A 15,565-nucleotide genomic window follows, 5' to 3' on the forward strand; every position below is an offset into this window, starting at 1 on the left:
CAGTAGGGGGCACTATTATTATTATTGTTGCTATTGTTATTTGTGCTGTAGGAGTTCAGAAATGGACAGGTTGTTGGGCTGGGAAAGTTGGAGAAGTCTTTTTTAAAAAAAAATTTTTTTTATTGGAATATAGTTGATTTACAATGTTATGTTAGTTTCAGGTGTACAACATAGTGAATCAGTTATACATATACATATATCCACTCTTTTTAAGATTCTTTTCCCATATAACCATTACAGAGTATTGAGTAGAGTTCCCTGTGCTATACAGTAGGTCATTATTAGTTATCTATTTTATATATAGTAGTGTGTATATATCAATCCCAATTTATCCCTCCCCCGCCCTTACCCCTTGGAAACCGTAAGTTTGTTTTTTACATCTGTGACTCTATTTCTATTTTGTAGGTAAGTTTATTTGTACTGTTTTTTAAGATTTTGCTTATAAACGATATAGTATGGTATTTGTCTTCCTCTGTCTGACTTACTTCACTCAGCATGACAGTCTCTAGGTCCATTCATGTTGCTGCAAATTGCATTATTTCATTTTTTTTCTTTTTTATGGCTGAGTAATATTCCATTGTACATGTACCACATCTTCTTTATCCATTCCTCTGTTGATGGACATTTAGGTTGCTTCCATGTCCTGGCTATTGTAAATAGTGCTGCAATGAACATTGGGTGCATGTGTCTTTTTGAATTATGGTTTTCTCCAGATATATGCCCAGGAGTGGGATTGCTAGGTCAGATTGTAGCTCTTTTTTTAGTTTTTTAAGGGACCTCCGTACTCTTCTCCATAGTGGTTGTACCAATTTACATTCCCACCAACAGTGTAAGAGGGTTCACTTTTCTGGAGAAAGCTTCTTGAAAGAGAAGGCACTTCGAGTGGGGCTAGACAAGCTAAGCTTCTAGTAGACAAGAGGAAGGTTTGCCGAAATATGTATTCAGGCTTTTTTCTTTAGGTCTTTGGTTTTCTAACTACAGCTTCTACAGAACAGGAAAGAATCACATCAGTAAATAGGAAAAGTATTTGCTGTGATGTTATGGGAACAAAGAAAACTGTCCAAGCTGTAGCCAGCTGCTGGTGACTCAAGAGTTCATAACATCCTCTATAAAAGGATACGAATCCCAGCATCCGTGAAGTCACTTCTGTTGAATAAAACTCAAAACCTATTTGGTGACTGGCAATAAAGAAGGGCTGATGTACTAAATGTCCCTGTTCTTGCATGCCACACAGGAATTGCTTTCTGGAATGACATACCGTAAGTCACAGAATAGAATTTCAATGGAAAAAGCAGAAACATGGGTGGATAAAAATTGCGGTGTTTGATGATAATGAGTTCTGGTTCACTCTAGCAGGTACTTGCTTTAAATCTTCCATCACTGGTGGCAGGGGGAAATGAGAGGTTATAGAGAAGAGCAAGGGGGTTGGTAGCGCACATTCACTCCTCTGATGTGTATTTATTGAACGTCTAGTTATAGATGATGTGTGTTCCCTGCCCGTATCTTTGAGCCCACCCTGGAAGGCACTGTAGGTGGTGCCTGTTCCCAGGGAGGGCTTCCTGCATCTCTGTCTGAGGCCATACCCTGGCTGTGCGTGGCCAGTGAGGCATGGGAGTGGGTGCATAAATGCCCCAGCTTCCTTACCCCAGGGTGGCAATTCGAAGGTGTGTTCCCATCTCTCAGAGGGTCCCCACTGGGGTTGTGCCCCAGGTGCCTAAGTGGTAACCTGCATGACCTCATGACAAGTTCCCTAACCTCTGAGTTTCAGGTTCTTGTAGGGTGGTTATGTGGATTAAACAAGACGATAGTGTTACTACCACCATTACTAGTTACTGTTTTGCTCAGTGCTTGAACTACATTATCTCACTAATTCTTAGTGACTGTATGAGGTAGGTACTTTATCCCAATTTTAAAGGTGATGAAACTGAAGTATGAAAGGATAAATAACTCACCAAAGAGCCATAACCTGAGTTCTAACCCAGATGCGTTTGTTCTAAGGAGACAACTTTTAATTATAAGCCAAACTGTTAGAGTACAAGGTCTAGCAAGGAAGCTGCTATTACTATTATTAGCAAGTGCCCAGCATACAGTTGGTGCTCCTTTTATTTGTGCAGTTAAAAAAATAATGAATGTCAATAAAAAAAGAAAAGAAAGAAAGAAAGAAAAAAAAACCAAAAAGTGAGCACCAGGCCTTGAATGGAGGCAGAATTCTAGATCAATAAATATTTGTGATTAAATGAAAAAAACAAAACAAAACAAATGGGAATTCCCTGGCAGTCCAGTGGTTAGGACTCGGCGCTTTCACAGCCTGGGCCTCAGGTTCAATTCCTGGTCAGGGAACTAAGATCCCATAAGCTGTGAGGTGCCGCCAAAAAAAAAAAGGAATGAATGAATGAATGTTAGTTCCTCGAGATTATAAACGTTCTTTGTTGTTGGCTCTGTCTTCCCTGCATATGATAAGTCCAAGACAAATATTCCTTGAATTAATGATTGAATGAATGAATGCAAAGTGGAATTTTTTCTTTTAAGTTACTGGTAGTTCCCTGGTTCTAAGAAAATCATGTTAATTGAAATGCATTATTTATTTAACTCTTACAAGAACCGGTTCCAGAAAGGAAATAGATTTAAAATCCTAACAGTATTTATCTGTAGGGGATGGGATACTAAAATATTTTATTTTCATACCTTACTGTTTTTCGTGATGGACCTGGATTACTTTCATAACTGGAAAGCAAGAATCTCTGTTTGAAAAACAAAAATCAGTTTCAAAGCATAAATGGTTTCAAAGCAGTGTGGGTATAGCACTGACATGTACGTGGATGCTGTCCTAATTCGCGTGAGTTCAGAGTCGAGGAAGCAGGGTGTGAACTGACTTTGGTGTCACACCTCACACAGCAGTTTCACACACCGTCTGTCTGGGGGTTCACGCCAGTCTAGTGCCGTAGGTCAGGCTAAGATAGTGATCTCATTTCACAAACAAGGGACCCAACAGCCGAAGAGCCTCACCGACCAGGATACCCTATCCCTGCAGCCCCTTGTGAAGACCCATTAAAGGAAGTGGGACAAGGGTGGAGGTGGATTGGGGTACCAGGGACTCATGTGATAGCTGTCTCTGAGCATCTTTGAGTTATTTTAAGGAGAGGAAGCCTGTCTGCCTGAGTCAGACAACCTGGGTTGGAATCCCAGTTCTGCCACACACTGTCCTGGACACACTATTTCGTATCCCTGAGCATCGATGTTCTCATCTGTAAAGCGGGCCCAGTGTCTTCTTGTGAGGGTCAAATTGGCACCAAGTAGGTGTGTTTTCTGCAAGAGGTGGCTTTGCTGATTCTCATCACATCTGCTCTGTGTGCAAGACTTTCATTTTTCCCAACTGTGTTGATACTCATTGGTGTCCGTAAATTAGCGTTCCCGTGTGTATGCGTCAGGTTTTGCCAAGTAACAAAAACCTCAGAATTGCGGCGTCCTGCTTGATGGCAGGTGTTTATTTTCATGCTCATGGGTCGTGGGTCAGTTGTGGTTTGGCTGATCTAGGTTGGGCTTGGCTGGCTCAGGCTGAACTACAGGTTTGGTTCAGATCTGCTCCACGTGTCTTTATTGCGGGGTCCAGCCTGAAAGGCAGCAGCTGAAAGGGTCTAGGGAGACATCCTCCTCTCATGACACATCACAGGAGGGCAAGGGATAGACCTGGGACCAGCATAGGGTCATTTCCATCTGAATTCCATTGTAAAGAAGTCAGTGGTCCAGTCCAGAATCCAATGCTGCGTGGAAAGAACTACCACCTGCTATAGTAGGAAGGACTACAAAGACACATGACCAAGGGCAGGGATGTATAATTCAAATTCAGGTTGAGAGTGAAGAATAGGAGCAGTGATCCAGTCTATATACACTGTCTTAGCTGTGTGCTTGGGTGAAGCAAGGAGAGCAAAGGAAAGGCAAGGTGAGGCGTGGGCTGGGAGAGACATCGCTTATTTATGCCAGTAACGGGGTCTTGTTTTTCATGTACGTAGAGTGTGTAAAGTTGTCATCAGGAGGTGAATGTTACGGGGAAGTCACGGTCTGTGATTCTGGAGGAGAGCATATGTTTTTGCTTATGCTGCTACCACCCTGTCTTGATGATTCCAGCTTTGTAGTAGGTTTTGAAATTGGGAAATGTGTGTCCTCCACATCATTTTGGCTGTCTGAGTTCACTGCATTTCCATATCAATTTTAGGATGAGATTGTCAATTCCCCATCTAACTGAAATGTGTGATTCAAAGTTCGGGCAGATTCAGTCAATCACCTTTGGCATCTAAGGCTGACGAAGGTGGTTTGATCATTTATCCAGCAAATGTTGATTCATATTGTGCTGGACACCACTGTGTGGTTGGCGCTGGGGATATGAGAAAATCCAAACACAGTCTTTCTATCATATGGCTTATTATCCAATCAAATCAACATATTTTATCAGTCTTCACATGAATGAATGAATAGTTAAAAACAGATAAGTTCTGTAGTCTAATCTAGAGGAGTAGGAAGAGTTTCCCTGAGGAAGTAAGATTTAAAGAAGTATAGGAGTTAGCTAGCCAAAGTGAGAGAGGAAGCCTTACAGGCAGAGGGAACAGCATGGGCAAAGGACCTGGGGCAGAAGGACCGTGGAAAGTTGCAGGATCTGAAAGAAGGTCATGTGGTTGCAACAGTGAGCTGGGGTGGACAAGATGAGGTCAGAGAGGAGGGGGGCAAGAGTCAGACTGTGTTCAATCATTTTTATCTGGAAGCACTGAGGAACCATTAAAGAATGTTAAGCTAGAGGTGGAGGGATGACACAGATTTGAGTTTTAAAAGTTTTATTCTGCATATTAACCAGTCGTATTTGGGTCTGGATTTTTTAAAACAAAAAACTTAAAAAGCATTTTTAACATTTATGAGGCTATTAGAAATTTGAACGTTGGGTATTTGGTGATATCAAAGAATGATCATCTTTTTAGGTGTGGTAATGGTGTTGCTGTTATATTTTTGTAAAAGACCTTATATAGCGATACATGCTGCACTATTTTTTTTTATAAATTTATTTTATGTATTTTATTTTTGGCTGCGTTGGGTCTTTGTTGCTGTGCGCGGGCTTTCTCGAGTTGCGGCGAGTGGGGGCTACTCTTTGTTGCGGTGCACGGGCTTCTCACTGCTGTGCCTTCTCTTGTTGCGCAGCACGGGCTCTAGGCACGCGGGCTTCAGTAGTTGTGGCTTGCGGACTCTAGAGCACAGGCTCAGTAGTTGTGGCTCGTGGACTCTAGAGCGCAGCCTCAGTAGTTGTGGCCCACGGGCTTAGTTGCTCCGTGGCATGTGGGATCTTCCCGGACCAGGGCACAAACCTATGTCCCCTGCATTGGCAGGTGGATTCTTAACCACTGCGCCACCAGGGAAGCCCCTGTGCTGTGCCATTAATGACTGAAATAAGACGTCTGGAATATGCTTCTAAAAACTAACATGGGGAGGGGGAGGGATTAGGGAGTGGATGGGGTAGGACTGATTATGAGTTGATGGTGATTGGGGCTGGGCGGTGGGAGTCTCTGTGTTTGTGTCCGTACAGAATTCTGTTTGTTTTATGTAATAAAACATAAAAAAAGAAAAAGATTGTTCTGGCTTCAGTGTAGGGGAGCAGATTTCAGAGGGAGAAATGGTGATGAGGGGAGACCAATTAGGTGATAGTTGTAGTATCCCAGGTGAGAATGATGGAGGCTTGATCCAGGGCTGTGTCAGTGGAGATGGAGAGAGAGAGAGACAGGTTGAGAGATGTTTAGGTTCGAGACACGTGACTTAGGGATGGGGAGATGGTGTGTCAAGTGTGTCCCTAGGTTTCTGGCCGCAGATGGAGGTACCACTCTGAACTTGGGGAAGGACCCAGCAGGTCCCTTGGCTTCTCTTGTTTTCACACCCCCACTTCTGTTTCCCCTCCAACCAAAAATATTGAAGCTGTTCCCTTATGTAAAACCTTTAATCCCAGACTTCCTGTGCTCTGTGCACTCAGCAATTAATTAAGCTTTGGTATGCATGAATTAATTAAAATCCTCTCTCTGGTTCAGAGGGGCTGTCCTGAAATATGTAGATTCATATATATCTACCTTCTTCCTGGGGCTGATTCCCTTGGCTGGGGGAACTCCTCTGCTTCCCCATGGGCACACAGCTATGGCTGTCTGTCTGTCCTACCTGTCAGCACAATTTAATTTCATGTTTAGGAGCTCAGGTTTAGAGATGTTAATGACTTGTAAATTGCTCTCCAACATAGAGCTAGAAATAGAAAGGCAAGAAGGATTCCTGAGCACTTGCACAGATTTACTGATGGAGATGTCAGCCCCAAAGTGGATTGCTGAAATAGTGGTTTCCCCACTGTTTTCCTTCCCATTCCTGGACAGCCGCTGCGGTGTAAGAACATTCCTAACAGGGGTGCTGGCTTCCACATGAAATCACGTGTTGGTCTGAGACAATGTCTTCTGCCCAGTCCTGCTGGATGACTCTTGTCACCTTTTTTCCTACCTCCCCATCCAGGTAATTTTCTGATGTGACGGCTGAGACATGAGATCTTCAGCCTCCAGGCTCTCCAGTTTTTCATCAAGAGATTCACTATGGAATCGGTGAGTGGTCTTAGCCCATCCTGTCCAGAGAGCCCAGCCTGGGAAATGTGGAGGGATTCTTTTGGGGAGGTTGAAATGCAAAAGTTGATCAGACTCAAGCACTAGAATCTGACAGAGACACCATGGGTGTGGATATTAGTGGTGAACAGATCTTTGGCATTTGTAGAGCTGCAGACTTTTTGAAGTGTTTCCTGTCACATTACCGATCATCTGTGTGCAGAGGGAAAGGTGGTGGGGTGGTGGTATGAGAATGAAGTAAGGAATGATAACAAAAACAACACTGCCAACAAGAACAGATGCTATTTTAGCTGAGTGACTCTTTAAAGACATTACTTCATTCATTCCGCCCAACAATCCTACCAGGAAGGGCTGACCACATTCATTTTACAGATAGAGAACTTGCCCAACTGGATTTGAAACCAATTTTTCCTGATTCCAGGTCTGCTGCCTTTTTCCTCTTGCAGTGTTGCTTCTTGGTAGAGGTGTGATTTGTCCCATTTTGCAGCTGGGAATACTGGGGCCTGGCATAGGCGCACATGATAGAGTCTAAGGCATCTGACCTCAGTGGGTGGAGATTTGTGTTAGTGGATGATAAAAAACTGGACTGGACAGGAAACGCCATGAAAACTAGGCAGAGAAAACTCCAAGGGTCCAAGGATCTTAAAGTTGCCAGGGTGACTTGACACAGGGTCCACCTGCTATGACTGGTTTTTCCCAGAAGTCAGCTTAGTGGCGGAAAGATTGTGGGTGCTGGAGGGGTGGTTGAATTCTTGCTCTGCCAGCAACTTTCTGTGTGACCTCAGGCAAGTCATTAACCTTCTCTGTTCTGTTTTCTTATCTATGGAATTGGAGTAATAATAGTTATGTTTCAGGTTTTCGTGCAGATTAGAAAAAAAGGTGTACAATAAAGTGTCTTGCATAAAGTAGGGACATAAAACATTATAATTATTCCAGTTTTTAAAATGAAAGTAATTTTTAGGATAATTAGATAAGGAAGAGTGTCCTGAATGGGTAGGAGAGGTGAGAGGCTAGAGGCAGGGAGGCCAACCTGAGAGGCTTTGATGTGACCCAGACATGAGTTGATAGGGGACTGTTACCATCTTCCAGGATAAATGAGACTCTGCCTGCTTATCTTCATAGTTTGATGATTACAGGGTTACCCAAGTCATGGTTTATTTTGTTTTGTTTTATAAATCAAGAATCCAACACGAAAGTGACATTAGTTTTGCAGTTGTCTTTTTAGGTGATATTGTTACTAAACCAAACTTGGATCTGCTCGCCTGACAGGCATCAAGGTCAATCTACTGACACCAGGCTGTAGTGAAGGAAAGTACAGCGTTTATTACAGGGTGCCAAGCAAGAAGAATGGGCAGCTCATGCTCAAGAGATCTGAATTCTCCAGTGGTTTCCAGGGAAGGGTTTTTAAAGACAGTGTGAGGGAGAGGGTCACAGGGTGAGTGATCAGCTTGTGCACAATTCTCTGATTGGTTGTGGTGAGGTAACGGTGATGTTTCAGGAATTTCAAATCACCAACCTTTTGGTTCCCACCAGTCTGGGGTCTATGTGTTGGTGATCAGCATGCAGTTAACTTCCTCCACATGGTGGGGGTTTTAGAATCTGCAAAACAGCTGAAGGATATGACTCAAGATATTACCTATAGCCCCAAGAAGGAACTAAATGTCCTTGATGTTGTTTTATGTCTAAGTTGTTATTTTGTCTTGCTTCACTGCTTCCTTTTTGTTTTGCATTTTCTCGCTTCTCTGGTTAAATTCATTCTTTGGAACTTGGGGAAGGCCTAGGGGGCTAAAGCTTTTCTAGAAACAAGAGGCGGGGAACACGGGGGTGGGGGTGTCTGTCCCTGGGAAGGTCCTTCAGGGTCCTCCTCAGTTTCAATATTAATTACAATTGCAACAGCAGTGCATTATTTAGGATTAGGTTTTGCTATGAATGATGTAGAATCTAAAAGAACATTGGCTTAAACAGAAGATAGAAGTATATTTCTCTCTTGCTTTGAACCCAAGGTGGTACAGGGCTGCTGCAGCAACTGTGAGAGACCCAAACTTTTCCTCTCTTGTTTTTCTGCCATGTGGACCTCCTTTCCCCCAAGGTCACCTCATGGTCCATTCTGAGTGCTTCTGCGCCAGCCATCACATCTACCAGCAGAAAGAAGGGAAGAAGAAAGGCAGGCCCCTTCTTTTAAGGGTATCTGCTTCTGGGTGTCACACTTGCTGCTTCTGCTTATGTTCTGTTGGCCAGAATTTAGTCCTCTGCCTACATTTAACTGCAAGGAAGGCTGGGAAATGTGATCTTTCTTCTGTAAGACCACGTGCTTACCAAAATTGAGGATTATTGTGATTGAAAAAGAAGAGAACAAAAAACAACAACAAAAAAGAAGAGAACGGGTATTGGAGGACACATCTTTCTTTGCCATGCAAATAGTTATTGAAAGGTTGCTATTAAGAGGGTAGGCTCAGTGGCCAGACTGCTGGTACTGTATTAGAATCCTGAATTCAGGACTCTATAGCTACATGACCTTGGGAAATCTACTAACTTCTGTGCCTCAGTTTCTTTATCTGTAAAATCCTATTTTATACATTCTCGTAAGGGTTGCTTTGAACATTAGATGAGTTAAGGTAAAGCACTTGGACCAGTACCGGGAACGTCATAAGTGCTATGTGTTAGCTATTACTATAACTACTGCCTCTACTATTAGTAATACTACTTCTGTTACCACTATTACTACTTCTATTGTTACCATTACTGCTGCTTCTACTATTACAGCTACTGCTTCGACTGTCGCTTTCATGCTTCTCCTTCTCCTGTTACTTCTGCTGCTGCTGGTGCTGTCACTGCTACTACTTCTATTACTAACACTATTACTATCTATGACTGTTGTTGCCAGGTACCGCATATACATGTATAAAATTTTATACTCATAGCAAGGTAAGTATTATTTTCCCCATATGAAGATAAAGAGTCAGAGAGCACAGTAACTTGCCAGGTGGCATGCAGCTGGCAGGATAGTGGTTTCCCTTTGGGTGGGTGAGGGGATAGTGACCAGAAGGGAGCATGAAGCAGCTTCTGAGGTTCTGCAGATGTTCTGGGTGCTGGTTGCATGGGTGTCAAAATTCCTTGAATGGTACATTTATGACATAGGCAATTTTATGTGTTTATATTATATTTCAATTAAAACACATCATGGAGCGGGTAGGTGGTAGAACATGAGCGAAACTACACCTGATTCTAAAGCCCGCGCTCTCTTAACTATAACGTAAGGCCCAACACCTTTATCTCATTTCACTGATTTGTTTGTTTGTTGGCTCTTTCATAACATGTATTGATCAATTGCTTATTACTTATGTGCCAAGAACTGGGCCAGGTTGCTTGGGATACAGAGGTACAAGCAGCACACATGGCCCTGTCCTCATGGGGCTTTCTGTCTAGAGGAAAAGGAAAGATAAATGTCATACAGATTGCCGGCTACTCGGTCAGGCTCAGCGTGGGATGCCCTGGGGCCACAGGAGGGACACATAAACTGATCCAGCCATGCAGGTCTGATAAAATAATGTCCATCTCACTGATGCCCGTCTCAACCAACTCCTCTGGTAGGGCGGAAGGTCCCCACATCCATGGGTAAGCTGACCGCATCAGGGCTACATCAAAACACATAAAGAAGTTCTTTGCCTTCTCTGCTAACAGGACTGAGAAGGGGTCAGCTTTTCTTTTCCTTGTTTGTCACTGTGACAGTTGTGACCTCCACCTGGGTGTCCCGTGGAGCAGACAAGCGCTGAGCTTTGGAGTTCAGTAGACAAGAGAGAAAACACACGGGAGCAGAGGCTCTCTAAATGTATCAGGACATGAGTCCAGGGACCTCTTACTTTGTTCATTTATATATGATGTATCTTCGTTCATAATAAAAATGAAGGAATGAAGGAATAAAATCATACCCCACAACAGTGCAGTTGCCATCCCTGGAAAAGTTCAAGTCCAGAGGAATAAAGAACAAGATGTTCCCTTTCTTCACCTCAAATACCACCAGGATGGCAGGGGCAGCAGATGGCAGTGCAGTTGAATTCTGAGCCAGCAGTGGAAATCAGTTGCCCTTATTTTCAGGGGTTTTCTCCATCCGTAGAAATGAACTGACCGTAACTTTAGACCCTCCTAAGCCACGCCCGGAGAAACCCCTTTGACTCCCTCTCCCTGCCTTTGCCTTTGCAAAGGTCACTGCAGACTCCCTATTCTTCTTATGCTGTGGGCTGTCAGCCCAAATTGAATTTCCCTGAGCCCAGCTGATGTCCCTTTTTGGCCGCAGGGCAGGTGTCAGAGGCTGAATGCAGCACAGGGACAGGAAATGTGTCCCCGGAGCTGAACACAGAAGCGTTGACCTCTGAACTCGGAGCTGCATTTCTGACATTGCTGGAAGGGTTGGAAAGCCTTATGATTTCTGGATGTGAAAGAAAAGGAAATGTGTTTTAGAAATACAATGTTCAAGTTCAAGTTTATGTAAAAGAAAAAGAAATGTGTTTTAGAACAATATTCAATTGTTTAGAACAACAATATTCAAGGGGGGAGGTGAATTATATTCAAAGGGCTGTGAAAGCCCTTTCAATATAATTGAGGCTGTTTGAAACTCAACTGCTTATTCCATGGCCTCAGTTAGATGCATAAAGGAAAGAAATTACCTACCTAGACCGAGAATTGGGAAATTATGATCCTGGTCTTGTTTCCTTCCCTCCCACCTTACCTTCATTTTTTTCCTTCCCTCCTTCCAAATTTACTACGAAGCTGCTGTGTGCCACACCCTATGCTGAGTCCTGAGGAAATAGATGAATAGGACTCATTGCAAAGCCTTCCTGAGCTTATCATTTATTCATTTAAAAACATTTATTCATTCTACAAACATTTATTGAGTACCTAATTTGCTCTGGTCTGTTAGTAGAGATAAAAGACGTAGTTCCTTCTCATCCTGAGTTTGTACTTTATTAATTTTTTCTCTGTGAGCGTCTCCTGTGAGCCAGGGACTGCGCCAGTGGCTGGGATTCCAAGATAAGCAAAATATAGCTTCTGTCTTGATGGCGCTAAAAGACCATACAACATTGTATTCATCTCCTAGGGCTGCCGTAACAGAGTACCACAAACCTGTGGCTCAAAACAGTAGAAATGTGTTGTCTCACGATTCTGGAGGCTGGAAGTCCAAACCCAGGGTATCGGCAGGGTACTAAAGCCTGTAGGGGAAAATCCTTCCTTGCCTCTTCCTAGCTTCTGGGGTTTGCTGGCAATCTTTGATGTTTGTTGCCTAGCAGCTGCGTTGCTTCGACCTCTGCCTGCGTTGTCCCATGTCCTTCTCCCTCTGTGTCTCTCTTCCTCTCTCTTACAAGGGCACCAGTCTTGTTGGAATAAGGGCCCACCCTACTCCAGTATGATCTCATCTTTAATTTACATCTTAATTACATCTACAAAGATCCTGTTTCCAAATAAACTCACATTCATGGGTACACTGGACTAGGACATCAGCATTTTGGGGGGGACACAATTCAACCCATAACAAATATATATATAACCATGTAAAGCATCTACAAGGGCACTGGGTGTGGGTGGATCCTGGGTAAGGATAATTGACCTCCTTCTTCCACTTTCTGTCTGCATCTAAGGGGACTAGGCCTTTAGGGCAGGAACCCTGTGTTGCTCCGAGTGAGTGTTTCTGGATTTTTTTGCCTGGGAGGTGAGACATTGTGCACTTACAGGGAGAGTCTTGTGTGGTGCAAGTTGATGGGCAGGGTTCATTCCCACTACTCTTGTTAGTTTTTGTTTCATGGGATGGCCGTTGAGTCTGGGTGAACACCTGCCTTGATCAGGAGGCCCGGACTGGTGGTTAGAGCTGTGGGTTCCTATCCTGCCTCTGCTCTTGCTGGTCCTGTGAGCCTGGGTCCACTTCTTCCCCGTTCTCTGCCTCAGGCGTCTCACTGTACCTCCCCCAGGGGTCTTGTGTGGACCAGGTGGGATCAGATCTATAAAGCATTCGCAAGAGCTCCCGGCCCTCGGTAAGTGTTCGGTGTGAGTTGGTGGCGGTTAGGCCAGGGCACGTAAAACGTCCCTGGGAGAGGGGCTTACCCAGCTCATTCAGCACAGTCCCCTCAATAAAGACTGTTGTTCAGTGTTTAATGCCATTCACCATCAGAACAGTTTTTCCATAATCTTTCCTAAAGACAGTTTTCTGAAATATAGAAAACACCCTTAGCACAAAGACATCCACTGCAGCATTGTTTAAAATGGTAAACAGTGGCAGACAAGACAAAAAGCTGCCTTACAATGAGGAATGAGTTAACAAATTAGGGCAAAATTATTTTTAAAAAATAGGGTAAAACAATGATGTAGTCATGAATAAGAAAATTATGGTCACTTTTTAAAGGTTATGAGAATGCTTATGATATAAATGTCATGTAAAAAAAAAGAAAGTTTTGGACTTCCCTGGTGGCGCAGTGGTTGAGAATCTGCCTGCCAATGCAGGGGACACGGATTCGAGCCCTGGTCTGGGAAGATCCCACATGCCACGGAGCAACTAAGCCCGTGCGCCACAGCTGATGAGCCTGCGCTCTAGAGCCCGCGAGCCACAACTACTGAGCCTGTGAGCGAAAACTACTGAGACCCACGTGCCTAGAGCCCATGCTCTGCAACAAAGAGAGGTCACCACAGTGAGAGGCCTGCACGCTGCAATGAAGAGTAGCCCCTGCTCTCGCAACTAGAGAAAGCCCGTGAGCAGCGACAAAGACCCAATGCAGCCAAAAATAAATAAATAAATATTTTTAAAAAAGAAAGTTTTATTTTTGAGGAAGTGACTGCATTTCCCTGTGCCTCAGTTTCCTCATCTTTAAAATGGAGACAATAACAATACCTTCTTTAGAAATAGGATCGAGAATTAAATGAGATGATACATGGGAAGCATGTGATCAGCACCTGGCACATATGAGGTGCTCACTAAATGCTAATTGTTGTTATTATTTATCATTTGGTCTAAATTATGTACAAAATAGTCATAGAAAAATATTTAGAATAAGCAACACAGATGAAACACACATTTTCCGTTTTGAATGTCTTATTCAAAGGACTTCATTCTGTGAGTCACTCAGCAAACATTGAGCCTCTCTGTCAAGCACTGTTAGCCTGCATAGCAGGAGGTTTCAGTGTAGGAGGGGGCATCAGAATCCCATTTGAGGGCTTTTAAAAATACACAAGATGCCTGGAGATGCTGATTTAATTGATGTGTGGTGGGTTCCAGGCATCCGCAGTCTGAAAAAAAAAATGCCACAAGTGACTTAGATTCTCAGGATAGGTATAAGGCACAGTCACTCCCCTGAAGAAGCTTGCAAACCAGATGAGAAGATGGGAACCACAGCGTAATATAAGGAGACTATAAGTGCTCTAGACTGGGGCTCTTGACTCTGGGTCCCATGCAGAACTCTGTAATATTAAAGATCCCCTTGACTCCACCCCCAGGTGAATGGAATCAGACTCTCCAGGAGGTTCCTTTTTTTTTTTTTGGCTGCGCCACGGGGCGTGCAGGATGCAGGACCAGGGATCGAACCCTTGCCCCCTGCATTGGAAGGGTGGAGTCTTAACCGCTGGACCACCAGGGAAGTCCCCCTCCAGGAGGTTCTGATGATCAGCTAGAGGGAGTGTATGCAGCTCCCTCCTCCTGTCCCTGGCCCCTTCCTACCCAAGATGCAACAGCATAGACTGAGAACCACAGTTTTCCCAAAGCCATTTTCTCAAAGCCATGAGGCTGATATATTTCCTCTGGTTGGTACTGGTGAATTTTTAGAAAATTATTTGTTTATGTATTTTAAAATTAAAACATTTTAAAATGTTTTAATTGTGCTAAAATATACATAAACATAAAATGTACTGTCTTAATGATTATTAAGTGTATAGTTCATTGGTATTAAGTATATTCCCATTGTTGTGCAATCATCACCACCATCCATCTCCAGAACTCTTTTCATCTTGCAAAACTAAAACTCTGTACCCACTAAATAACAGCCCCCCCTTTTCCTCCCTTCCTCCAGCCCCTGGCAACCATCATTCTACTTGCTGTTTCTATGAATTTGACTACTCTAGGTATCTCACATAAGTGAATCATACAGTATTTGTCATTTTGTGACTAGCTTCTTGCACTTAGCATAATATCCTCAGGATTCATCCATGTTGTAGGCTGTGTCAGAATTTCCTTCCTTTTGAAGGCTGGGTAATATTCCATTGTATGGATATATACCACATTTTGCTTATCCATTCATCCATTGATGGATACTTAGGTTGCTTCCATCTGTTGACTATTATAAACAATGCTGCTATGAACACGGGTGTACAGATATGTCAACTCCCTGCTTGGTGTCTTTTGGGTGATGGAATTCTACCCAGAGGTGGAATTGCTGGATCATAATGGTAATTCTATATTTAATTTTTTGAGGAACCACCATACTGTTTCCCACAGCGACTGTACCATTTTACATTCCCATCAACAGTGCACAAGGGTTTCTATTTCTTCACATCTTTGCCAACACTTGTGATTTTCTATTTTTGTAATAGTAGCCATCCTAATGGATGTGCTAGTGAAGGCTTTTAGCTGGGACACATCACTGTCAGCTTCATATTTCATTTATGTTGTGTGGGCCAATTAAGCAATTCCCAAGCATTTATTTAAGCTCTAGGCACTGAGAATAACGGACCTAAATAATACATGGATGGTTCCTGCCTTCAAGCTCTAGGAGTGGGTCAGGGGAAATAGATATATGACAAGTAATTTTGTCCAATAAGATACATCCTTAGGGAGCATATTATACGTGGAATACAGTTTAAAATGGTAGGAGATGTTGACTGAGTTTAGTGCCTCAGTGTCAACACACTAGATACATCATTTGAGCAGACCTAGAGGCCTAAGTTTGGGCTGTCCAACAGAACTT

At 43.3% G+C, this 15,565-nt stretch overlaps 1 protein-coding gene across 9 annotated transcripts in view; it reads left to right on the top strand.

Annotated features, from left to right (window-relative positions):
- ASAP1 (ArfGAP with SH3 domain, ankyrin repeat and PH domain 1) overlaps positions 1-15,565 on the top strand; it is a 350,901-nt gene that overhangs the window by 31,367 nt on the left and 303,969 nt on the right. Inside the window, exon 2 of one of the 9 annotated variants that reach the window (XM_067711256.1) lies at positions 6,523-6,608. The exons of 7 other annotated variants lie outside the window; for them this stretch is intronic. In XM_067711256.1, the coding sequence (XP_067567357.1) occupies positions 6,550-6,608 (59 nt within the window). In that variant the 5' untranslated portion in view covers positions 6,523-6,549. Of the gene's footprint in view, positions 1-6,522; positions 6,609-15,565 lie in introns of those variants that run through there. One more of the 9 variants, XM_067711261.1, reaches the window with a different exon arrangement.

Source organism: Pseudorca crassidens, chromosome 17 (genome assembly GCF_039906515.1).
Source record: "Pseudorca crassidens isolate mPseCra1 chromosome 17, mPseCra1.hap1, whole genome shotgun sequence".
NCBI lineage: Eukaryota > Metazoa > Chordata > Mammalia > Artiodactyla > Delphinidae > Pseudorca > Pseudorca crassidens.